This window comes from Aythya marila (assembly GCF_965140915.1).
Source record: "Aythya marila genome assembly, chromosome: 10".
Taxonomy (NCBI): domain Eukaryota; kingdom Metazoa; phylum Chordata; class Aves; order Anseriformes; family Anatidae; genus Aythya; species Aythya marila.
The window spans coordinates 15,055,642-15,080,619 of record NC_139051.1 but is presented as its reverse complement, the minus strand read 5'-3'; the positions used below and the strand labels follow the sequence as shown (position 1 = coordinate 15,080,619).

Below are 24,978 nucleotides of genomic sequence, written 5' to 3'. Positions count from 1 at the left end.
GCTGGAGCGCCAGGATTTTGTTACCAGCTGATTAGCCGTAGTTTACACAGGGAGGATTGCCAAGTTTACATTGCTGTCTTTTAAAATTGTAATGGGGCTGGCCGTGGTGTAGCAGAAGGATCATTAGAGATGGGAGCTTGCAGCTTGGAGCTGACATCTTGCAGCTGTGGAATATCATTCTGAACTGTGCTGCATATTTTAGTTCTGGAGTGCTTGGGGCTGTGAAGTACTATTGCCTAAGCCCATACAGATGAGGCACGGGGTTGGTATGTAAGTCCACCTCTGGTACTGAATCATCGTGGAGGAGCAGAATGTTTGGGGGGTGTAAGTCACCTCTGGATAGTTGCTGGAAAAAAGCAAGTATGTATACGGTGCTGTCTGCCTTTTGGGATGGTTTGATTGGAGCTTTTCCAGACGACTTCTGTAGTGGAATGGATGGAAGTTCTTGGTAAATATTTAGAAAACATCTGCATGGTTGTATTTATAAATAGGAAGCCAGAAAACGCAAAGTTACAGTTCTCCGAGCAACCTTAACTTGGACCATGAAGTAGCTGCATTCTACCTACCTGGGTGGCATAAGTGCTCTCTGCTTTGCTGGTTAACTTAAGGGCAAGATCTTCTGAGCAGGTGGTTTTGTTTTGTTTTGTTTTTTTAGCTGAAGCTTTCAGGAAATGAAAAGCTGCTGGAGATGCAATTCCAAGGCCCCAGTACGTTGGGGAAGCAGGACTGTTTTTCCCCGTGCTAAGCTGTAGCACACCTAACTTGTGATGGAGGAAGGCTCTCATTGCCATTACCACCTCCATCCTTTGTCCTTTTCTCCTTAATTCTCTTTCCCTCTCCCTTTCTCTCCTTTGTGCTGTCACCATCGTTGTGCAGTTTCCAGGAATCCACCTTTCTGTAGCTAAACTTTTTTTTTCCCTCTCTTGTTCTTAGTGTGTGGAATGCAGATTCTTTCCATGCCCCCTATCTTTTGCCACCCTGTACCCACTTGGGGACAATACTCAGCTCTGCTCTGCACCTCCTGATTTGCCAGTATATATTACCATCTCCTCTCTCCATGTTGTCTTTGGGATATCCATGCTGTTTGTAAAAGACAACAAGCATCCCTGGCTTTTATAACTTTTTTTCTCCATTTTTTCCCTAGCTCATCTCTTTAAGATTTGAATTTTCCTGTCTGATGCTTCTTCTGCAGGATATGTATTGCATCCTGTACCAGGCTGTGAAATACCTGTGTTAGATGTCACCTTTTATTACCTTTACTGCCCCTTCTGCTTCTTCCTGGCTCTGCCTTCCTACCTGAATTCAGCTTTCTTCTCCAGACCCATCTTTCACCTTTTCCATGGGTCTTCATAGCTGGGTGTTCCTTGCTGCATGCAAGTTTATCATTAAACATGAGGTTTTTGCTCAGTGCTCTCTCCTTACTAGAAGGCCTGTTAATTTGAATCAGCCTTCAATGAACTCTCTTCTCTGATCTCTGCTGATGACACCAATAAGATGGTCAACATTTCATCTTGGACCCTCTATGCTGTTTGATGCTCAAATGCATTTATCTGTTTTCTCACCCATTCCTGGTGTTTTCCTAGTTGTCCTGATCACTTTTTCCATCTCCTGCTCCTCTACCCATTGTCCTTTGCAGGTCCATCTGTTTGCCATCTTTCTCCCGTGCTGTAGAGCTGTTGAAAGCAATGTGAGCAGTGGCAATGACTGCCCTGTTTATTTTTCATTCCTTGAACTGATTATCTCATGCCTGGGATTCCAGCATGCATTTAGCTGCCTCTGATCTGCTCCTCAGACCTCAGCACCATTCACATCTCCTTTTTCCTCATTGCATTAGTTCATTTGTTCCAAGAGAGTTTGAATGAATGTACTGGGTAGTACATTCCCTCTTTTCCCTGTGGCAGCTGGAGAAGCAGCTCTCCTTGAATTAAGTTACTCACTTCCCCCAGTTATGCCTTGTACCCACTCTTGGCATCTCCCTTAATCTATCTGGCTCTTGTCTGGTATGCATTATTTTCTCCCAGATTAAAAAAATAATAACAAGATTAAATAATTCTGCCAGCATTGTTGACCCCACTTGTCTCTCCAACCACCTCTCTGCTATTCCTTTCATCTTGAAGAACATGCATCATTAAATTTCTTTCCTCTGGTTTAATCCTGGACCTGTTCCAGCCTGGCTCTTTTTCCTTGTTACTCTAAAGCCAAAATCTTAGCTCTGCTCATAGCTGAAGCTCAGAAGTCTGTCCTCTTTTGACTTAAATTGATAGTGTTGGCCCTGCTGTTCTTGAAGTCATGTGTCCCCTTTCCTTTACTGGTTCTACTGGGGAGGAAAAGCTTTCAAGAGCGCTTTTTCTGTGATTGTGTGTACCCATTTACCTGTGTTCTGCATGTAGGTATGACTCTCTGCTCCACGCTTATTTCCATTTCTCCAAACCAAACTCCTGGCCTCTTTCTTCAGTATTTCTTTAGTGATCTGTTATTTAGCTTCACTTTTTGAAAGCTTTTGTTTTCAGGGATGCTCGTCCTGGTGTGTCTTGTCATGCTTTTGTCAATTGTTACAGATGCTACCATCATCCTGCCAGTCATTCAGAGCTGTAATCTGTGTCCTGCGTTCTGATACCATCCCTTTAGACAATGCAGGCAGACTACATTAAAGCCATTCAGAATAATTCAGAGTATCTTTTCTCAAAGCTGCACTTTGTTTTGCATAAGCTGGTCAAGATGGATTGCTAGAGCAATAAATGACATGTGATCATTAGCCCCGATCTGTAGGAAATGGGAGAACACAAAGGTGGGAAAAGAAAAAGTACTTGCTGTCTCTTGGGGGTGGTCTGCACATAAATTAGATTGTGTAAGATGCTGTGCCTGCCCTTTCATACCAATGGAGGCAGCTGAAAGTAGGATGGCACCTGGAGCTTCAGCTACCATGCTATGGCTGTCTCATCTTGCCCAAATCTTGTTCATTGGGATCTTGTCTGCAAAGGACTAGGTTTGATCCCGTTATCATTCCTTTTGTATGGCTTTCTCTTTTTTTCTTCTTTCTTTTTTTTTTTTTCCATGTAAGAGTGTGTGTTTCCAGGTTTCTCTGCTGCATCCATTGTGTGAGATGTTTGTTCCTTTCAAGGCTCCCTGGGGTTTGTCTCTACCCTTCCTGGTGCTGCTCCCTTACTGGAGGAGATGAGTTGAATATTGATTGGTGGTGATGTTCTTCCCACTCAACAATTCCAGTGAATGACTTTTTGCTCTTTGTACTTTTCCTCAGGCTTCCTTCAGTTCTCTCCCAGTATCACCAAAATCTATTATTTCAAACTCTGAGGTGCACAAAAAGCTGACAGTTTTCATGTTGTTGGTGTCCTGAGGACAAAATAAAAATGTTTTCTACTGCTGCCTTGGTGTCTTGGTATCAGCAATGGGAGCTCCTAAACCTTAAGGGCATTACGAGAAGGTTGCACCCCACATGTTCTAGCTGCATGGGAAATAAACCTAAAATTCTTCCTACAGGTTGCCTAGAGGAATATGCAACTGCTGCTTTTTGTCATTTTTAATGCAGACAGTAAGTTTAAAGGAAAAAAAATCTGAAGTAAGCTTTAAATTCTTCAGTCTCCAGCCACGTACCTGTTGTCCAGGACTGCATCACAACTATACTGTATCTCCTCCATGCTTACCTGGAATGAATGCAAGCTGGGCTATGCCTAATCACTGGCTTTTTTACTATGCGTGACTTTTTCACGTTTGTTTAAAAAGTTGATTTAAAAGAGTATTTAACAGTTTAAATATTTGGCAAATTATTATTTGCATGTTGCTATAGCAAACCTGTTATATCTGGGGGGATTGCTGCAAGTACTTGTATCAAAAAGACTTTTCACGTAGTTTATGTCAGCAAATCTGGAGAGGGTGTTGTGTCTATCGACTTGTTTGTTCCTCTTCTTTCAACTTAGAAAGGCACATTCAGCCTTTGATATCAGTTTCTATTTTGGGAGGAATGTGTTCTGCTCTACTTCCTTTTTTCTTTTTTTTAACCCCCCCTTCAGAATGGCATGACTTTGGAGTCAGTTCAGTGCCTGTTTTGATGTGATTTTTATTGTGCAAAATTTTGACTAAATGCACTGAAATAGGTAGACTGATTAAAAAACAATTCACAAATATACTACTTTTTTTTCCAGTGTTCTACACTTTGTCCTGTTCCTGAACATTTTGTCTTAGGCAAGGTCTTGAATGGTTTCTTTCCCTCCTGACCCTTTCTGGTTTATTAGTTAGAGCTCAACTTCTTTATTTCCAGGGGCCAATTCTTTAAAACACAGCGTATGATACCCTGACAGTGCACCAACAGCATAAATTGTTCCCTTCTGCTACATTTCCCACTTCATTCAAAAAACTTTATCTTTGAGCAGTATTGACCCCTGTGCAGTTCTCTGGCTATGTCCTTGTTCTGCTTCCTCGCCTCTCGTTTTTCCACTTACTTTAGAGATTCTGCATTCCTGGTGTGGTCAGAGAGCTGAATGGTTGGAGGAAGTGGGTGGGAGAAGGCACCAGAAGCAAGTTTCGTCTTGGCTGAGTGATGGCAGTCTCTTGCTGGAAATACCTGCAGTATTTAAGCTTGATCATCCAAGACAGCATTGGTTACACTAATGATTGTGCATGCACTTTGAAATTGCTGCTACAAAATCAATTCTGGCAAGATGTCTCCAGAACGAGATCTTCCTAATGGAAGGCTTCAAGAACTTTTTGAAATTACTTGAGGTGAAATGACAATATAGAATTACCTTAGTGGCTTTTTAAGGAGGCTAAAACTCTTCACACCAGGCACGAACACATTGAGACACAGTATTACTGGCATTATCTTGTGCCAGCACATTTGAAAGCACAGTGGACTGTAGGGCAGACGTTGCAATGACAGTTGGGCATTTGTCCTGAATGTAATCATTACGTATTTGTCAAACTTCAGGATTTATAGTGATGCATTTGTTCTTCTTAGTATTTTTTTTTTTTTTTTTTTTAAGTAAAGAATAAAGGGAAATCAGAAATAAGCTGGATCTGGGATTCCTGTGCAATGCCCTTTGGGAAGATGTGAACTCTTATTAGAACAGTTCATCCTTGTAACTTGATGTAGAGTGAGGAGAAGCTTAGAACAGTCTGCAAGACAGTGGGTTTAGCAGTTGACATAAAACCTCCTGTCTGGATCCTTGCCAGTTTATTCTAACCAGAATACTTTGTGGTGCCTGTGCTCAAACAAACTTATCGATTTCCCAGCTCTGTTTAGCTGCATGTCAGAAGATGCCTGCCTCAGCCTTCCTGTGTGCTTCCTCCTTCATTTCATGCTTGCTTAAAGGTTGAAAATGCATTAAAATAAATGCATGGTGTGAGATGCATGCTTTTGCTCAAGTAGTGCTTTAGCAGTCAGTACCATTTAAAGTCTCTCAGAAATGACTTTTTTTTTAAGTGCAAGGCTTCTTCAAAATGCCAGTGCCTGTGCTGTATGACAGTGATCCTGGATGCATTCATTCTTGCATCTGTTCTCTAAAACTATTAGGAGAAAAGCTGTTTTAAGCCAGCCTTCTATATTTCACTTAACAGCATGACAACTCTCATAAGCCTGCATAGATCATAGCTCATCCCTTAAAAATGGCAAACAACTGTGTGTAAGGAGTGCCCGCCTGCTTCTTGCATTCTCCAGTGGTGCTGCAGGTACCTGTTCATGCTGCTGCGCTGCTCTGTCTGCCACTCTTCTGCCCCATATTCTTCTTTCCAGTGCTCCTCAGAAAACCGTGCCTTTTTCTTCCTCCTGTGCTGAGAACCATGATCTTGTACTTCGTGGATTTTTGACAACCAAGTCTCCAAGATGAATTGGATTCTGCTGTGAGTCTTGTGCATTCGGTTATTCTGCTTGTACAGATTCCTTGATTTGAAATGCCTCTAGCCTTGGCCAAATTAATTGATGCAAAGTGATTGGTTTGGCTGATAGCATGTCAGGCATGTTGTGAAATTACATCGTAGTGGAATGACAAGAGCTTTAAGTCTTGGGTCTTCTGTAGTGAGTAGCTTGCATGGAATATCCTATAAATACATAGGAGAGCAGGTGATGACTAAAACCAAAAAACTAACAAAGAGAAGGAAAACATCCCTTTCCTTCATGATAGAACTGATTGTCTTTCATCTCTTGCATCTCATCCCACCTATTAATCAGTCGTGTTATGCTGTCCCTTAGTGGCAGCTGCGTATTTTTCAAAGACAGGCTGTTGGGAAAGTGTGCAGAGAAAAGATGTGATTTTTCCAAGGCAATTCTATTGCACACAGTGGTCTGTGAAATATGTTGTCTTGTGCTGTCAGGGTCTTGAAGATTTTGTGGTAGTTCTTGATGTTCTGGTCCCTGGAGCTGTATGGTTATGTGGAAATCTTGGTTTAGTTGGTTTTTCATTCATGTTTCTAATAATCATGGTGTGAAGAGGAGCTTGGAAAACAAACTCTGAAGGCTTGGCAGTTTGGGGAGTGGTAACTCCATCTTTCAGGTTCCAATTTCTAAAAAACCTTGTGTTTTTATGAGGAATGGCTTATGTTTTGTGATGCTCAGAACTGTCAGTAGCTGGAGTATTTTTCTTCTCAGTCTATCAGTGCACCATTTGATGCAGAGCTGTGTGTGTCTGTGTTTGTAAACCTCCTTTTCTACTTAGAACCTTTCCTTTGGGTGTCTGTGCTTAACAAAACTCAGTTTCACCAATTCTTAAAAGATGAACAGGAGCATTAGGAAATGCTAATTCTAAAGGGAAGAGGATGACTGAGAGGAACAAGGGAAAGGCTGAAGCTGTAAAACTTGGCTTGTTCCTCGCTCTGTCTCAGTGCTATTGGTATTGAAGAGTGAGTATCTTAAACTGCAGGCAAAAATACGGGGAACAATAAGTGCCAGCAAGCTCAGCACATTAATTGTGGGCTGTTTACCTGACAGAGAAGAGCAGTTGAAACTTGGTCTTTAGCCTGCTGATATTAAAAGAGAAATACTTTATAAAGGTATAGTAAATAGAGCTTGTAACACTTTTTTTTTTTTTTTCCCACTTTTTTTTTTTAAACACTTCTTTTAAACTTATTCACAGGGTCCAGCCACCTGTGTAGCATTTTCAAGAGCGGGAGACTTCTTTGCCTCTGGAGGTTCTGACGAACAGGTATGTCACTGTTTTTGTATGATAGTTATGTGCCCTGTTACTGTGTTTTAGGCATCTTACTGCTTTCAAAGAGAGGAAAAATGGTATTTAGAAGAGAAAAAGAAAGTGAAAAATATTAAGCACAGAGTTTTCTATCTGAGGAAATGAGGTGATGCTTCCCTGAATGCTCTCCCAGAGCCCATTGATCTACAGGGCAAGGGGTTGTATTTCATGTTCCTCAGGGTTCTCCTCCCTTAAAAATGTCCTTTCAGTTTTATTTCAGAGGCTGTGGCTAAGCCATCTCCCCAGATGGCTTTGAGTCTGATTGGACATGAACGTAGGCTGCAAGTCTTTCTGGTGGTGGGAGGAGCTGGTGCAAAGCTGTGCTGATGCTGCAGTTACACGGCTTTCTGAGTCAGAGCTGGACTTTTCTCTGAGCTTCATTTGTGCTCTGGGATTGTCTAGGTGTGTCATGCTGCTGTAAAGTGCTTTTGTGGACATAGCAGTTGTCTCTTCCTTTTGCTTCTGCTTTTGGATTATAATCCTGATTCACATTGGTTTAAAAGCTCCAGGGTTTTCTTTTCTGTTCCCTGGGAGAAAGCAAAAACATATCCAATACATCCAGACCATGCTGAAATGAGTTGCATTTTTTTTAACGTATGTTTTCAGCATACTATCCAGGAAGAAACTAAACCAGTCCTAGGCCTGTAGTTCATGACAGTTACGTGATCTACTGCATTTTAACTCCATTTTATGCTAAGATAGGTGGCATAGCTTACCATCCTGTTTCTTTAATAACACCTTTCTTTTTCTTAAAAAGATTTTAAACAGGCTATCTCAAGAGAGACATTTCTAGTGTTTGTTTTTTTTTTTTTTTCCTATAAAATTACATAGTGTTTACTCTATTAAGGTTTGCTCTTGAAGTGCTTATCTAACACAAGGAATAAGTATGCATTTTCTGCTCTTGTTTCTTTCTCCTGAAAGAGCCCTAGTGTGATGTTGGAAGCTGCAGTTACACTGTAATTCATTGTTATTTATTTTCTATAGAAAATTTGTTAGAAATTCTATTTTTGTTGTTGATTTCTAGTCATAGCCAAGAATGTTTTGTTTATTTTTATCTTGAGAGGATGTGTTAGCCTATACTTTTCTACTGTGTAAATTTCTTTAGACTTTTTTTTTCTTTTTTTAATTGGGTCCTGTTTATCTTTCATTCGGTTGGGATTTTGTTACACAGAGTAATGGCCATTGCAAATGAGGTTAATTCTTTCTCCGCAAAGCATCTCCTTGTATTGTTAATTGAGAGACTAAATAGCAAAGCTTCCCTAGAAGCTGTTTTGTAAAGGTATATTTATGGTGTGTGTTCATGTTACTGACATTTTTGGCCATCAGTACCATCACAGCTCAAGGTTGTGTGTATTGCTGAGTGCATGTATTGGGAATGTTGGCTTTCCTGGACCTAGCTTTTGTGAAGGAATTGCCTCTTTCCTCTCGGGTTTATATGTGAAAATGTAGGCAATGCTTCCTTTTGTGCATGGAGAAAGAACTTTCACATACATGTATGTATTAAAAACAGCATTAGTCTTTGTGTATAAGACTTTTCTCTGGAATAGATCTCATCGAACACTAGCTTTCTGGAGAAATATGAGAACTAATGACAATAATCAAGAACATCTCTAGAGGTCAGAGAGAAAATGTCTAAATCCCTTCATAAACAACATGTAGCCCATCTGAAAAGGCATGTTTACTGAATAGAGTAGAATAGTTCAGTTGGAAGGGACCTTCAAAGTTCATCCGGTCCAACTAGCTGACCACTTCAGTTCACTGACCTGTAAAGCTGTCAAGAGATGGTTTGTCCAATAACAGCATCATGTTTTCCTTTTACGCAGTTGAATGGCCTTACTGGTTCACTGTGCAAGTACAAAAAAGTCTTTTTACACTTCACAGAAGGCGGGAATGAAATTTTGCAAGTGAAGCATAAACACATATGTTTCTGGTAACCAAAATGAACTGATCAGATTCATAGATGTCTTTCAGACTTCTGAAATAGTTGATTGATGCTCTTAAACTTTTTCGACTTACAGAGTGTCATTGGTAAGGATTTTACTCCATAGAGTTGCTCTTGATATGTTGAAGTGTTTTTTTTTTTTTTTTTTTTTTTTTGTATTAAAAGCCCGGTAACTCCTCATCTCTTCTGAAATAAATACTGCGTTATGAAGAAAAGGTGCCTTTAAGTCAGATTTAATTTTGGTATTTAGCTGACAAACCAGCTCAAGATCTCTAACGTTAATCTCAAAGTACTAATCTTTCCTTTTCATCAAGATGTTGCTTTGAAGTTATCTAGGTAGCTCTGTTTTCATGATGTTCCTGACTCTTGGAATGTTGGAAGAGATCACTTTCCCACTGAGAATTAAGCTCTATTCAGTACAGCTCTATTCAGTAGCATGTTTACAAATAGCAGCTCTTTAACTTGATTGATGGCAAAGCTTTCTTAGGTAAGCCTGGTGTGTAGCTGCCTTTTCTTCTCTGACGAGTTGACAAAATTGACCTGTAAGCTAATGCGGGTTAAAAGTTTTAATAGACACAACTTAGCCACTTGCCTTTCTTCTGCAGGTGATGGTATGGAAGACCAATTTTGATGCAGCAGACTATGGTGAAGTGCTGAAAACACAGAAGTCTGGCTCTAGTGTGGATGGGACCTATCACAGTCTGGTAGGTCAGCATGCAGAAATTCCATAAGGTTCCTTTCTGGAACATTTCCTACAACTTGAAAACCATGTGACTTGATTTCAGATGCTTGAGCTACAGAGCTGTCTTTTTCCTTGGTATTAATTTGAGTTGTAAGATGTCTGTTATTTCCCAGTTTGGTGTTGTTTCTGGTTTATTTAGCTATACTTACCTCACAGGAATATTACATATAGAGAGAAATAAATTTAGTGCATACATATGCATTTTTATTAGCAGACTGCATTTAGGAATGTGTGGTAGGCTTGGACAATGTTATACACCTCCATCTCTCCTTGCCCACCCACCCCCAAAAAATAAAAAACATGAAAAGCACGGGTGTAACAGGTAAAAGCAGAAAGCAAGCAAGCTGAAAATAGATGTTCAGAATATCTTTTCATTGAGAGCTAACAAAGACTAAAGAAACCTCTGCGGAGAGACGTAATGCACAGGAGAAATAGGTGACACGTTGTATTAGAGCTTTGTTCCTGCCTATTTGGAGACATCGGTTCACATCCGTTCCCTGAACCACATGTGAAGAGACATTTGAGTTCTGACTGTACCTAATGGATGAATTCATCAGCTGAATAATTCAGAATGATGCGCTGATCTAAGTGTAGCATTGATGTTACACACCTTGTTAGATATCTATTACAAGATTAACCCTTTGAAGTTGCTGCCATCCCAAGTTCTGATTTTTGCACATTGTGAAATGCATTCAAAACACACTTGAGTTTTTGTATTGTCTTAAAAATCTTTGGATTTTTTTGGTATGTTCAAGTATTACTGCAGGATTCTGAAATATGTTATTACTGTGACAATTTTAGTACGTCTGGTTCAACATGGGTTGGAAGCTTAAAAGTGGGTTGTGAATCAGTAGGTTTATGCTTATGTGGTATGCCTTAATTGAAAGCTGAGCTTCTAACAGTCATCTCTTGCTCCGTGGCAGTATCTGTAATTTTATCAATTTAGATACCCTTTTCTGGGCTACTAAACTATGTTCTCTCTTAAATATAATAGTGTTTTTACTTGATAGAACCTCAATCCGTTGCTGGAGGTGTTGGAATAGCCATGATATTTTGACAAACAAGGTTTGTGTGTAACTTGCTATATAGCTCTGAACCTGATGCCTCATGATGTGCTTTGTCAAGAGAAGCAATAAAAATTGGGAAGGACAGAAAGGTCAGGATAAGTCATGGAAGGAGATGGAAAGTCCACAATAATCCTGTCTAGCTTTGGATAAGACTGATATCTTTCTCTTTGTCTTCTCCAGTGTCCTAACTTTTAAGTTATGCAGGCTATGAAACTAACAGTCCAATGACCTCTTTGTTTATTAGCTCATTGAACTGGACTAACTTTGAACTCTGTCAGTTTTAATTTAAGATACTTGGCGTAATATAATTCTGTGTTAAAGTGTAGAAGAGAGAGCCTTTATGGAAGAAGTGCTTTTTCAGTTCGTGATATTAAAAGTAGTGACATAAACAGTGTAGACGAGGTGTCCTCTAACATGAGGTGATGGTAACTTTACCCCCATTTGTACTGCTGGTATTACCAGTGCATATTATCCAGTAGTAATTTAACACAGGGGGATAGGAAATGCCTGATCTCTTCTAAAGCTTAGTCATTGGTATAGAACCTCTCAGCAGATGATGTGATATGTATTGAAAGTAGCTGTTGAACTAAACCACTGAACAGTGACTCACCCCCTTGAATGTTGGTCCCTCCGACAAAACTGTTTCCCTGTGAGAAGAGGGTTTACCTGCCAAAACCTCTGATGGATGCTGATGGGACCCCTTGTGTGCTACCGACAGGTGAGTCCATGCCACGTGGTGGTAGCTGGCCAGGGTTTTCTCCACTTGCACTCTGTGCCCATGGGAAGCAGGACACCGCAAAATCTTTGAGGGTTTGAACCAGGTGCTGTGTTTTTACAGAGGGCAAAGTGAATCCATGCTGAATCACATGGAAGAGATGTGCTTTGATCTGGGGACCTGAATTACTTCAGAGGAGTGAGCCACCCAAATGAGCCCTTTGGCTTGGGCATGCAGTGTGGGAGCAGCTGTTTCCAGTGGTAGTACTGGAATATAAAAGATGTAGGAAAGTTACTGTGTTACGGGCAACTTCTCTAAGTTCAAACTGAGAGTGGGATTCTTCCCTCCTATTTACGTCTTGGCCAAATGTGGTGTTACCTTTCAGTCTGAACAACATAAATGAGGCTCCCAGTAGACCTGCTGGGTTAGCTGTGAGCATCTATAGGGACTTTAAATTAAAACCTTTGACAGACTCTCATGAAATGGTTGGGAGCGTTGCTCTGCTTTGAAAGTGTGGTGCTGCTTTGAGCTGCTCTAAAGGAGTGAAGTTCCTGTGCTTGTCTCATGTTGCACTGTGGTCTGTGATGCCAAAGTAGTGAAACTTTTGGTGGTGTTGGCTGTATTGTTTCCAGAGCAATCGCAACATGCAGAAGCAGAGCCTGCATCTGGTCTGTGCTAATGAATGGCTCACTGTGCTCGATGAGAATGGAAATGCAAAATATGACTTGTGCTCAGTGCTCTTGAATTGTAGGTTCTTAAGAATGCAGTGCTTGAATATTAACACAGTTATTGCTAAAAGTTAGAGGAAGGGTAAACAATGTAGTCTGCGAGCTTGTTTTGAATATCCTAAGTTTAAATTTCAGATTGATACGAAATGTTCTTAGCTATTAAAAAAGAAGCTAATCTCTCCAAAAATAGCTCTGCTTATTATTCTGAGGAATGTAAATGTAACCTGAACATGGAAATTTTGACTCTGTAAGAAATTGTCCACTCACGGCAGCCTAATTCTTTTCTTTCAAGTGAAGGTCTTCTATTTTTTCTTGTAGAAATGTGTTATGCTGGGCTGTTTTTGAAGAGTACTGCTACAGCTTAGTGCAAGACTTGTATTTCACTATATATTCAGCTTTAAAAGTGCTTCCTTTCTATTTTGAGCCAAATGCTGCCTTTTTAAGTTATGAAGTAATTATTTTGATGCATTTTGTGTAGCTGAGGTCAGTATTATTTCTCCCGCTTCTCCCCCATCAAAAAGACTTAAAACAGCAACCTGTAGTTTTTAATTTCATACTGAGGTCATCCTTTCCTTCGATGGAAAGGGAAACTGCTTTATTCTTCTCTACTGCTGTGTTAGTGTACCGAGATTCTGCTTCTGGAATAAGCCTGAGATTTTGCAGATGTTCTTTTAAATGTAGTTACATGCCAAAAGCATGTAGGTTGTTATTCATTTTCTGTACCCCTAAAATATATGAACATTGTTTTTGACACATCTGAGTCTGTTTTCACCTTTTCCTTAAGGCAAGGATGATAGTTCTCAAAAAAAGAGCTTATGCTTTCTTGTATGGTGTAACTTTATTTTTTTCCTGAAGTATTGTGAAAGCATGAATACTAACCAAAGCAGCGGCTATATAAAAACATTGTTTTGTATTCATTTTCTTGTGGGGAGAGTCAGACTAGCATGCAAGCACTAAGAACGAATAACTGAATGCAGATACAGAAACTAGTCATTGAGATGGATAGGGAGAAAAAAAAGAATCCTAAACAACCTGTGGGATAAAAGAGGCATGAAAAATCCTGTCAGGGTTGGTGAGCTTGAAAACAAACTTGCTCTAAAACACTCTTCATTTCAATATGCAGGTGGAGACTGAAGCCTTTAGAAGATGCTAGTTTCTCAGGCAGTTGGTTAAAGTTCATTATGAATCAGGGTATTGGGCTTGTTTGCAGCAATAGGTGTGAACTTCAAAGTTGCTCTGCCCACCTGCTTGTGTTTTCTGTAAATACATGAGGCTTGGGAGATGCAGCTTGCTTTGAAAGTAAAAATACTCTGTGCACGGGCTATTGCAAATGAAAGAAGGCCATGATGGGCAGGAATTATAGTTATGGCTGTGGTGTAAAACAATAAACACTAAAATGTGATATAAAGAACACTAAAGCTGTCGGAGGTAAATAGTAAATAGGTAAATAGTAAATATATGTTAGTACAGATGTGAGAGATTCTATATGTTAGATCAGAGTTATGATATCCCTGGAATGCTTGCTGCCAAGATATAAACTAATAATTGCTGCTACAAAGTGTTGCCTAACTGCCTTGAAAACCTAAGTTAAGGGTGAGCACTCCTGATGAGCTCTGCATGAAGCTCATGGGAGGAAACAAAGTCTTATAGTCCCGTGTCTTGATTTACGTGTTTGCTTTGAGCTGGAATCTAAGTACAAATAAATTTATGTTTTAATCCAAAGTATTGAGCAGTGAGGACCTAAAGGAAAGTCAGAATAAGAGGCATAGATTGTTGCCTGTAGTTTCATATATGTGGGCTCTTACGATTGTCCTGGGGTCACAAACTCTGAGCATAAGGGTCTGTCTGTATGAAGAATTGTGCAGGATCAGATCAAAGGACTCTAAAATCTGGTACGTTATGGAAATATTTACTTAATCCTACTATTTGCTCTTTTTGGAGAGGGTGGATAAATGTTTTATTTTGGGTTTTTGGTGGTGGTGTTTTTTTCCCCTCAGATACAAGGGAAGCTTCATACAAAGCTTTGCACGTGCAGTTACAGCCAACACGAGTATACATTAACATTTGTTTCATTATGTGACAGATTTGCTGCTATTGTTTGACTAATTCCAAGAAGACTATGTATGGTAAAGTGTTACGAACGAATGCTGAACAGTTGATGTCACATGGGCACTTAGAAAGTGCTTGGGTATTTATCTAAATTTGTACACTCCACTGAAATTGATGGATAAAAAAAAATGCATGAGCTAAGTTGGTAAACGTTGTTTTTAACGTGATGTTGTGGAAAATAGGAAATAGTAATTGATGGAGAGATTCTTTTTTTGATCTTAAATATAAATACAAACATGCCTTCTATGATTGTAAGTCCTTGTGCCAAGTACTACAAGGCAAAGAGGGACTGCTGAGGAGACTTTCCACCTCAGCCTCTGACCCTTTTGCCATTGCATCAAACTTTTTGAAGAAAAATACTCCAAGAGTTGTTCAGGTTGTAGAACCTCAGAGGCAAAGCAGTCTTTAATGGGGGAAGGAGGACTTCGGATGTCCAAAAGGCAGTCTGCGAGTGCTGTGTGTGGCTGGTGAGAGGTAACCAGCATGGCAGAACATACAGGTGGTGATGGGAGGTGTTTCTCTTGCCACCTCGGTTGTGAGTTCTGCAGCCATAAAACCCAAAGATACGCTGTACGTGGATGCAGTGTTAGTTTTCCTGAGAAAAGTTTTACATGTGTAAGCGTTTTGGTTTGGAGATAAGCTGTAGGATAAGGTCAAATGCCAAAGCCAGCAAGTGTCAGAGCTACCCTTGCTCAGAAAACACAGCTTAGTTCACAGCTCCCAGCATGATGCTGAGAACTGCCCACGGGAGTAGTCCTTTGCTTGGACAGTTTGGGAGACCAAAGTCATGTGGGCAGAGAGGCAAAATTGTCCTTTGTCACTCCCCTGCCAGGAAATCTTTTTTTTTTTTTTAAAAGCTCACATGCACAGATGTTCTATATACATAGCTTCTTAGAAAATAGATGGTGCTCTATTGCAGAGCTACCAAATTCAAAGGCTAATGACATAGCAGACTTAGTGAAGATTGGGAAGAGCAGTGCTTCAGCAGAAAGGACTTCTAAACAAACGATAAGTAGCCCATGGCTCTTCAAATATGCCTTTTGGTTAAGATGATAGACATTTAGCCCTTTTTCTACACTTCTGGATTTAAATTTCTTTTTTTCCATGAGGCATTGGATTATGCTTAGTTCCTCAATGTATATTTTTCCAAAACAGATGGGAGACAAATTCCTTGTTGTAGTGCGTGAGACTTTGTACAGAGACTGTCATTTCAGTGTGCCTCTCCTGCATTTTGACTGGAAAGTCTTTCCTGAACAAACTAAAGCCTGAGTAATTATCAACTACAATTAACTTCAGCCTGAAGAAAGAGGAGATGTGCCCTTATTTTGCTAACTACACAGACTTTCATGTATCTTCAATATTGTTTATGATCCCTGGGAGGTAATTTTTTGTTTGACAAGAAATTGCTACAAAAGCCTGAGATCTGACAGTGGTGGTAAGTCATAAATTTTCTTAAAGAAAAATGTGTGAAAACAATGATCTGATCATTGATCATCAGTCAGCTCTCTGAGGCCTATAGCTGAACTTCCTAACCCTTCTCCACCTCTTATTTGCTTGTTCCCTTCTGCGTTTGGTGACCTTGGGTGCCTTTGGTGCTCAGCCCATGGTCTCCACACTGGCTGCAGCAGTTTGGTCTGTCACACAGTCATTCATTGTGTAAATAAATTCCTCCTGAATTACTCAGGGGACAGATGTGGTTTTTCTTCTTTTGACCTTTTGGCTTCCAAATCAGTAACTATCTCTAATTTTGACATCCTTTAATACTTACAAATACTTCTGTACATTTATTTATTTATTTGCTGTGAAATTCCCTCCTGGGAAGGCGCGGCTGGAGCTCTGTGCAATTGCATGTGAATGTGTTTCTGTTTGCATCTCCTCCACCTCTTCCTATTTATATCCTTATTCTTCTGATTTGTAAGAGAGGAATCCTATCTTCAACAGCAAGGGATCATCCTTCAGATTAAATGTGGCCTGTAAATTGATTTTTTTTTAATTATTTTATTTTTCCTGATCTTCTTGTCACCTTGTTTCTCCCTGGATGTTTTTCTACTCCAGGAAGCTTTAGCCTGCTATATTGTTGTCTTCCTCTTGGAATATGGAGATAGATTATTTACTTAAAAGAACGACAGTGATGACTTCTCAAGATAAGTTTCCACTGCTTTCTACACTGCTCAGCTGTCCAAGCAGAAGCTTGATAGGGAGTCTTACTACAGGAGTCTTACTACAACTAATCCCAGGATATTAAGGAGCTCTTCCCTGCATCCTTCACAAGTGGTGCAGTTGCAGATGATTTCTTATAGCTGACTAATTTTCACTCTTCTTTCACTTTTTGTTGAATGGAGCCTGCTCATGGAAGCGTATTAAATCTGTGACCTTCTCATGTTTTTTTGAGTAGACATAGGCTCAAAAGGTTTCTCGTTTTCTCGTTTTTCCACACCATTCTTTCTGGTATGGACAAAGATGGTCTCTACTGTGGCCTGTCCTGAACAGGCTGTACTTGCCCTAGAGTTTTGTTAGTAGGTATGAAGAGACTTTCTGGAATTTAGGATGGAATAATTAAGCTTTTTTTTTTTGGACAGATGATGTTCAACTGGCTAGCCTAACATTGCTCCTGGATAATAACGTCAGCAAAAATCTCAATGCCAAAGTAGTGGTTCTCTGTTGAATCAAGCCACTATTGGAATAGAAATACAAATAGGAAAACCATTGGGAAGAACTTTAACCCCTCGGTTTCATTTTTGAAAAGACTTGATCCAAGTGAGCTGTAGAGTCCAACTCTAATTCATGAAAGATTTACATCTAGCAGCAGTACCAGGTTCGTTCATAGGAGGAGGCCTGAATTTACCCGAGCAGAGCTGGATAGCTGCATTGGTTTTCCGTGCTCTTTTTGGAGCCTCACTGCTTAGCTCTGATTTTCTGCATCTTAGGTTGACTGTGAAGTTGCATCAGAGTAAAATAAGTTCTCTTACTCATCTATATCACTGTGTGCTTCACCAGCAGGTAACAGCAGAGCTTCTTCACAGAAGGTATTCCAGGAAGCTTCTGTTAATTGTTAGCCCTCTCATACTGTTTTGGTTTGTTGCTGCTGCTGCTGTGTGAAACTGTTTCTTCTCAAGCTGGAGGGTTTTGCCTTTATGTTGCTCTTTTCCCCTTGAAACACTTGTGTTTTGCTTTTCCCTTCATCTGGTCAATGTAAACAGGGAATAGTGTGCAGGAAAACAAATGAAAGCTCATGTTCTTCTCCATTTTTGTGTTTTAACATTTTTTATACTTCAGGCTGTTTATCAGAGTTCGTTCATCTTGTCTTGAGGAAGGTCTTGGTTAAGAAGAAAAAACAAGATATTAGCGCCCTCAGATTGGTTTTCCAAGAGGATCTGAATGATGGCAACAACCTGCAACAGTTCTGCCCAGTAGTGGATGGGAGCAGCCATGCTGCTACAGCTGTTACCCTTAGTGTTCTGGTTTAACGAGACTTTTCACAGAAATGAGATCAAATTATACTTTTTGTTGTCTTGCAGTGAATAGATTTGTTCTTTAAAACTCTTGAACAATAAGGCACGTCCTGACATGTCATTATTGGTCAGAATAAAAATTGCCTTTTTAGTTCAGCACCATCTCAGGTTAATTAATGTAAATTCACCCACTTAGGCTGCTGCTGTATGTGGCTTATTTTAATGTTTGAGTCATAATTCAAAGCAAAGAGACAGAGGCAAGATTTATGTATTTTTCCAAGCTGCTGTTCTGTGTCAGCTTAGAGAGATGGATGAAGATGGCTCGAGCTTTAAACGTTTATAAGACCTCAGACTTCTCTACTAAACTCCCAACTTCAAGCAACTGAAGTTCCAAATGGGCATGTTGGTTTTATATGCATACATATATGTATATATATATATATAAATGTATAGGGGGGAGGTACGTTTCTGTATGTGTACACATAAATATATATATACACGTAACAGGCAAATTTATACATAGGTAACATAGGCACGGTAATACATTGTGCAACGTATCCATACATACCTTGTTAGAAAGGAGAAACTACTGCAGAGAGCTACTACTTCATGAGAACACTGTGTGTGTTCTGCGTTTGGCCTTGGAGCCTGTTGCCTTTGATGTAAAAATACCTGTAGCTGGATAACCTACGGCAGAGGATAAACACTTTGCTTCAGTATTTAGCAGTGTTTTTTTGGGGGAGCTTTTCCCAAAGCAACCTTAAAAAGAGCCAGAGAACAATCACCCAAAATTGAGTTAAAGTTCTTCCCAATGTTTCTCCTGTTTATATTTGGGTCCCATCCTTTCTTGAATGACACGAAGAATGTGTAGCTCCGAAAACACGAGCCTGCTCTCAGACGGCACGTGGAGCAGCGGTGCTCAGCACAGACCTCCTGCAGTGCATGGACAGCACATAGCTCCGATGCTTTTGGCAAATTGGCGTGGACGCTTGTTACTGGAAGTTACCTCAAAGGACTTGTAACCCATGTTCTTTTTCCTTCTTGGCACCATAGTTAGCGGAGCTGGATGGGAAGAAGCTGCTTCATTTAAAATACACAAACCTTATACCATGTGTCTGTCTCTGCAAGAGGTCTGATTAGGCAGACGAGTACAAGAGTGCCTTGGGATCTAAAGAGGTAAAGATGTTTCTTGGGGTTTATCACAGGTATAATATTTATTGGCCTGTGAAAAAACATGGTCATTACGGTAGGTGTGCCAAGCTTTAATGTTTTCACTTGGTATTTTTACGAACACCAGTGTGGAGAAGGTTCCCGTCTACATCATTTTTCACCTTAAAAATGCGCAAAAAAATAAAAGGGAAGTAATGTACTTCTCACCTCCCTTCTCTTTATTCCTTCCCTTCCTCTCTCCTTTGTCCCCTTCTGCTCTCAGAACTGAGTGTTGAGACAAGAGGTGAGCAAGAATAACCTGTGATCCTGTGAGTTGTTTGACAAAACTGATAGAATTTGTCTCCTAGCTGTTACTCTATGCTGGTCTGGAGCATAGAGGTAGAGTAGTGCTAGTATCAAAGAATGTGATTGCACCAGAAATTTCAGTGCTACATTGAAAAGGGGATGCTTTCCAGTCTAGAAAATGTCTGTGCTCAGAGAACTGTTTTCAATCAGTGGTATTTTATACCTAGCAGGCAGAAATGAGGTTGCCTCTCAGTTTTTAATGAGTTCTCTGATCCAGGGTAGTGTACTCCATCTGACCTCCCTGGAAACTTGAAACTAATGTTTCCACTGGATGTCACTGTTGCTCTGTGGGAATATATTTAAAATATCATTCACCTGTGGGTGAAAATGAGTCCTTAAAATAGAAGACTTTAATGGTACTTCTTTCTCATTTGGATTAGCAGAATTGGAGTCCAAATAAACAGTATGCACCACCTTCCCCCCCCCGATTCTCTGCTGCTTCTTGGGGATTTTTTTTCAGCTAAAATGTAAGAATATAATTGCACTTAGTGAATAACAGATTCAATGGATGTTTTACTTAAAGGCAATGCCATCTTCCAAGATATTTAAAAATTAATTCTGTCACATCATACTCTGTTTAAAAACAAAACAGTAGATGCACTGTAGAAGTTGATTTAAAGGACTAGAGGTGAAGCTGAACCCATTCCTTCCCTCCACTCAGTTATTCCCTTCCAGTGGAGAGAAGAGGGGGTATTTTCTAAATATCACCATTTAGAAAGCAAAGTGGCATTTTAAAATTTGTCTACAGCAGTTTTACTACTGATGCACACGTATTCTATAGTTAACACGTCCCCTACACCCCAATCAACATTACAATAACTGGCTGCAGTGCTGTTTAGCCAGAACAGTTTTCATGAAAGGTTCAGCAAGAGATGTCTGGAATGAAGGCTGATTAATTTTCCCTTTCCCCCAAGTAGTTGCACTGTGCTGTCTTTAAGTGGTTGCTATAAATAAATCACTTCTGTTTTCCCTTTGTCACTGAGAGCTGTATTGTATTCTGAAACTGCTTATCCATTCTTCCTCTAATGTTCAGCTGCTTCTTGCTATGCCCCCAGTGCTTAATAAGCAGATGTTGTAATAAGATATTTAATGGCAAATACATTTGTTTGGTTGCACTGAATAAAATGCGCGCTTGACCTCAGACCAAAATAGATAAAACCTCTGTGGCAGTGTCACTGTTTCTGGGGCCTGTCTGCAGCACTCAGGTGGCACTTCACCTCGTGTGTGAGGCGGAGGGGAGCACAAGCATCCGTGCGCTGATGTGATGCTTGTCAGCACTGAGACTGTTGGGAAGGCAGTGCATATTGCAGGGCTCTTTCTGTATTTATTGCAATTCTTTTTCACAGAATGGTTAAGGTTGGAATGGACCTAGGAGGTCCATGGAGGCCATAGAGGCTAGGATCCCACTGGCCAGTGCTGACCCCTGGGAGACACTCCTAGCTACAGGCCTCCAAACCTAGACTCAGCACTGTTGAGCACAACCCTCTGAGCTCTGCCATCAAGACAGATCTCGATCCAGCCCATGTCCACTCATGGAACCCACGCTTCCAGAGCTTGCCCAGGAGGATGTTATGGGAGACAGTGTTGAAAGCCTTGCTGAAGTCAAGGTAGACAACATCTACTGCTCTCCCCTCATCTGTCCAGCCAGTCATCTCGTCATAGAAAGCTATCAGGTTGATTAAACACGACTTCCCCTTGATGAATCCGTGTTGACTGCTCCTGATCACCTTCTTTTCTTCCACATGCTTAGAGATGGCCTCAAGGATGAGCTGTGCCTTCAAATTTCCAGGAATGGAGGTGAGGCTGACTGGCCTGTAGTTTTCTGGTTCTTTGTTGTTGCCGTTCTTGAAGACAGTGGCATGACATTGGCTTTCTTCCAGTCCTCAGGCACCTCTCCTTTCTCCAAGACCTTTTGAGGATGATAGAGAGTGGCTTAGCAATAACACGTGCCAGCTCCCTCAGCACCCTTGGGTACATCCCATTGGGGCCCATAGATCTCTGGGTGTCTGGCTTGCCTAAATAACCTCTAACCCAATCCTCTTCAACCAGGGGAGAGTCTTCCTCTCTCCAGGCTTTCTCTCTTGTTTCCAGGTTTGGTAGTGCGTGGGTCTGGCCTTAGTGAAGACTGAGCCAAAGAAGGCATTCAGTGACTGCGCTGTCTCTGTCTCTGCCGTCACCAAGGCACCCACCTCGTTTAGCAGCGCACCCACATTTTCCTCAGTCCTCCTTTTGCTGCTGATGCATTTGAAGAAGCCCTTCGTGTTGTCCTTGATGTCTCTTGCTAAATTTAATTTTGGCCTTCCTTATTACATCCCTGCATTCTCTGACAGTGTTCCTATATTCCACCTAAGTGGTTTGTCCCTTCTTCCACATCATTTTTAAAGCTGGTTTGAATTTAAATCAGTAGTGGCTGGCTCGCCGCAGGGTTTAGATCCCTATTAAGTTTAGGGGAGCTGTACCTTGGCATGTGAAGGGTTCTTTGTCCATTTTTGTGGTCAGTAATAGGGTTGATTTAATCCTTTTTTATCAAATTGAAAGTAGTTTTAGCCTGGAGGCGCTTAAGTTTTTCCTCACCTGGGTGTAAAATTCCCTTTGAATATATATATTCCCTTCAAATTATATGTATTACTTACACATCTATAGATGTTGTTATTATATATTATCCATATACGCTGTTATTTATATTTGTGGTTGTTATTAAAACGTGAGGGCAGGGTTTTGAAAGACCACACAATGATGCTCACCACTGTCACATTTGGAGGCTATACATTCAGTTCTACAGAGGCAGCATCGTTGTTTTACTGCAGCTCCAACCAGTGCCACTGCTGTGTTTGACCTACCACAGAAGTGAAGGTAGGTGTTTGTGGGAGATAACATGTTGCTCTGACCATTGAACAGTCTCTTTCCTTTTTTTTTTTTAACGAAGAAGATTTTGTTTTAGTTCTTATAAATGTTTGGCAACTTTCTGAAATTAATATCAAGCTTAATTCTGGAGGTCTGCTTGGTTTTAGGATACATAAACACCTCAGCATCTGCTCTGTGAAGTCCCGGTTGTGCTGCTTATGCAGGAAAAGCTTTTATTCACTTAAAGGAAAGGGTAATTTGGCATGGAAATTTGGAAGGGATTAAAAACCAGCTTTTCTTCTCAAAGTCATGGTAGGAAGGCTGCACAATATCACTGCTCCCCCTAGTTCACAAGGTTTCTGTTACGCTTTGGGTAGCGTTCCTACAAGTACATATTTGTGTTTAGGCTCTTAAAAAGGTGAGTTGAAATTAGTCCAGTGACTTGTATGGAGGCTGATCCAGATGGATGCAAATGCTCTGGCTTCACCCATGAAAGGGAAAGTGCAGTGCCTTTGAGTTGAGAGGAGGCAGTGCGTGCTGCATCCACCTTGGCCTGGCTGGCTGTCAGCCCATCCTGTGCTGTTGTCCTGCTGCTGCTCTGTGTGTTGTGGGCTGCATTTAAGGCTTGTGGTGTTTTCATATGTGGCCAGCTGAGGGTTTGCAGGCATTTGTAATGAGATCACCTTGTGCTGGACGTGCCCGCGGTGGGCAGATTCTTAACCTTTGTTGAGTAGTGTCTACAGGACCCTTTTCTGAGAGGCCTGCTTGGCCGGATTCCAGATTTGGGTTGCAGCTTCATGCCATCCAAGCGGGTGGGATGAGTAAGAGGCTGGAGCAAGCTGCTTTCGGTTTCTCTGCCTGACTCCTTGTGGGCAGCAATTCAAAGTGGTGTCTGTAGGTGTGGATGTTGGATACTTGGTTCTTGCACCTGCTGTGGCAGGGTAGGATGTTAGAACTGAGTATGCAAAGACCTTCGTCAGTTGAAAGCCTCCTTTTTGGGAGTCACTCTCTATGACCCATTGACATAGCTTTTTGTTTTTTTGTTGTTGGCTGAATGCATCCCTGCTTTAGGGGCATGCACAGGCTCGAAACTTCACGGCTGAAGATGCTACCTACAAGTTATCTTCTTGATCACAAAGGTCTGTAAGCTCTCAAGCAGCTGTTGTGTTCGAAATGGGGCAGTACACCATCCTGTCACATGTTTTACGTGTAGATTCTGTTTTGGAGGAGTGTTGCCACCACTGAGTGCCTCCAGGAACCCATGCAAGCTTCATGGAGGTGGCTTGCTGGGCTTTTCCCAGTGGTGGTGCATAGGCTGTGAGCGGATCTGCAGAACGTGGTGTATGTGACACGGAGCTGCTGCTGCTCCTGGCTTCAGCTTGACCTGATGAGGATCACTTGTACCTCACAGCCTAAGGTGTGGGAATATCTATGCAATGCTGCCCTTGCAAATATGCCATGCTCTTAAAGTCTGTACTGCGTACTGTAGCAAAGAGAATATCAGCTGAGTTCAACCCAGCAGCTTTTTACGAAAAGCTGTCTGACATACGCTTTAAAGCTAGAGCAGAAAATATGTTGTTACAGTCCTTTTTCTGCTTCTGTGAGTCAGCTTGTTCTAATGGGTTTTGAAGTGGATGGCTCATCATCATTTGGGCTTTTTAAGTGCAGGTTGCATGTGGTGTTAGCTTGCTGAAATTTCTGCTGTGCCATGATTGGCTGGCCTAAAGTTATACCATCAAAACATAATGGCCAGTCTTAGCATAACAAGAAAACACGCTATTCAGTGCTAATTCGCTGTTGATCAACTGCATTTTCTTGTTTTGCTCTTAAATGTACACAGCAAATTGCAGCCTTGTGAAGCTGGCTTTATCTCGTATGTGCAAAAGCATGTTTTACTCGATCAAATTAGTTCATTGGTGACCAACATGTGGCTCTGGGGCAACCTGCAGCACACAAGTAGTTCGAGTGTGGCTCCTGTGCCAGGCCTGCACAGTGTGACCTGTGTTGGCCAAGGGCTGTGGCAAATACGAATTGCTGCAAGCAATCTGTGTGTCCTGTTGCACAGGGAGTATGTTCTGCCTGAACTTCCCTTCCCAACCAGTCTTAAGGGAAAAGAGTGAGCTTCCTGCTTTTTCATGGAGAACCGTGGTCCTGTAGACCCTCCATATATTTTTATCTAAGGATACTCCTACTGCAGTAATGTGAGATGGTCTCAGGTCTTGTTGCATCAAATGCAGAAATAAATAGTTAAATACAGTGCTAATCAGAAATGCCTTCATAGCAGAGAAGAGACGAAGCTACTCCTAGAGCCCATTTTCAGTCTTCCAGAACTCCATGCTTTTTGTTGATTTGCAAGCTCCAGACATTTACGTGAGCAGTAAGTTGGGAAGTTCCGCCCGTGGGATGGAACGGCACCAGGCACTGGGCCATGGTGAACTACGTTCTGAGTGCTGCAATCTTGGCTTTAGATTCAAGTCATGTCTGTTAGTGTAAATTAGGAAATATAAGTCTGCAGTTGCTTAATCAGTTGGCTAACTTGTTTAGATAAACTCAACTTCTACTGATGATAATGAAGTAAGTAATGCAAATAGTGTTTGTTCATTTGGAAAGGAAAGAAGAATAAATTCTCTAGCAATTTATGTGTTTTAAAATTTTATTTGGAATGAAATAT

At 41.0% G+C, this 24,978-nt stretch overlaps 1 protein-coding gene across 1 annotated transcript in view; it reads left to right on the top strand.

Moving 5' to 3' along the window:
- Positions 1–24,978, top strand: part of POC1A (POC1 centriolar protein A) — a 54,899-nt gene that overhangs the window by 16,409 nt on the left and 13,512 nt on the right. Inside the window, exons 8-9 of the mRNA XM_082767799.1 lie at positions 7,083–7,151; positions 9,741–9,839. Coding sequence (XP_082623925.1) covers positions 7,083–7,151; positions 9,741–9,839 — 168 coding nt within the window. The remainder of the gene's footprint in view (positions 1–7,082; positions 7,152–9,740; positions 9,840–24,978) is intronic.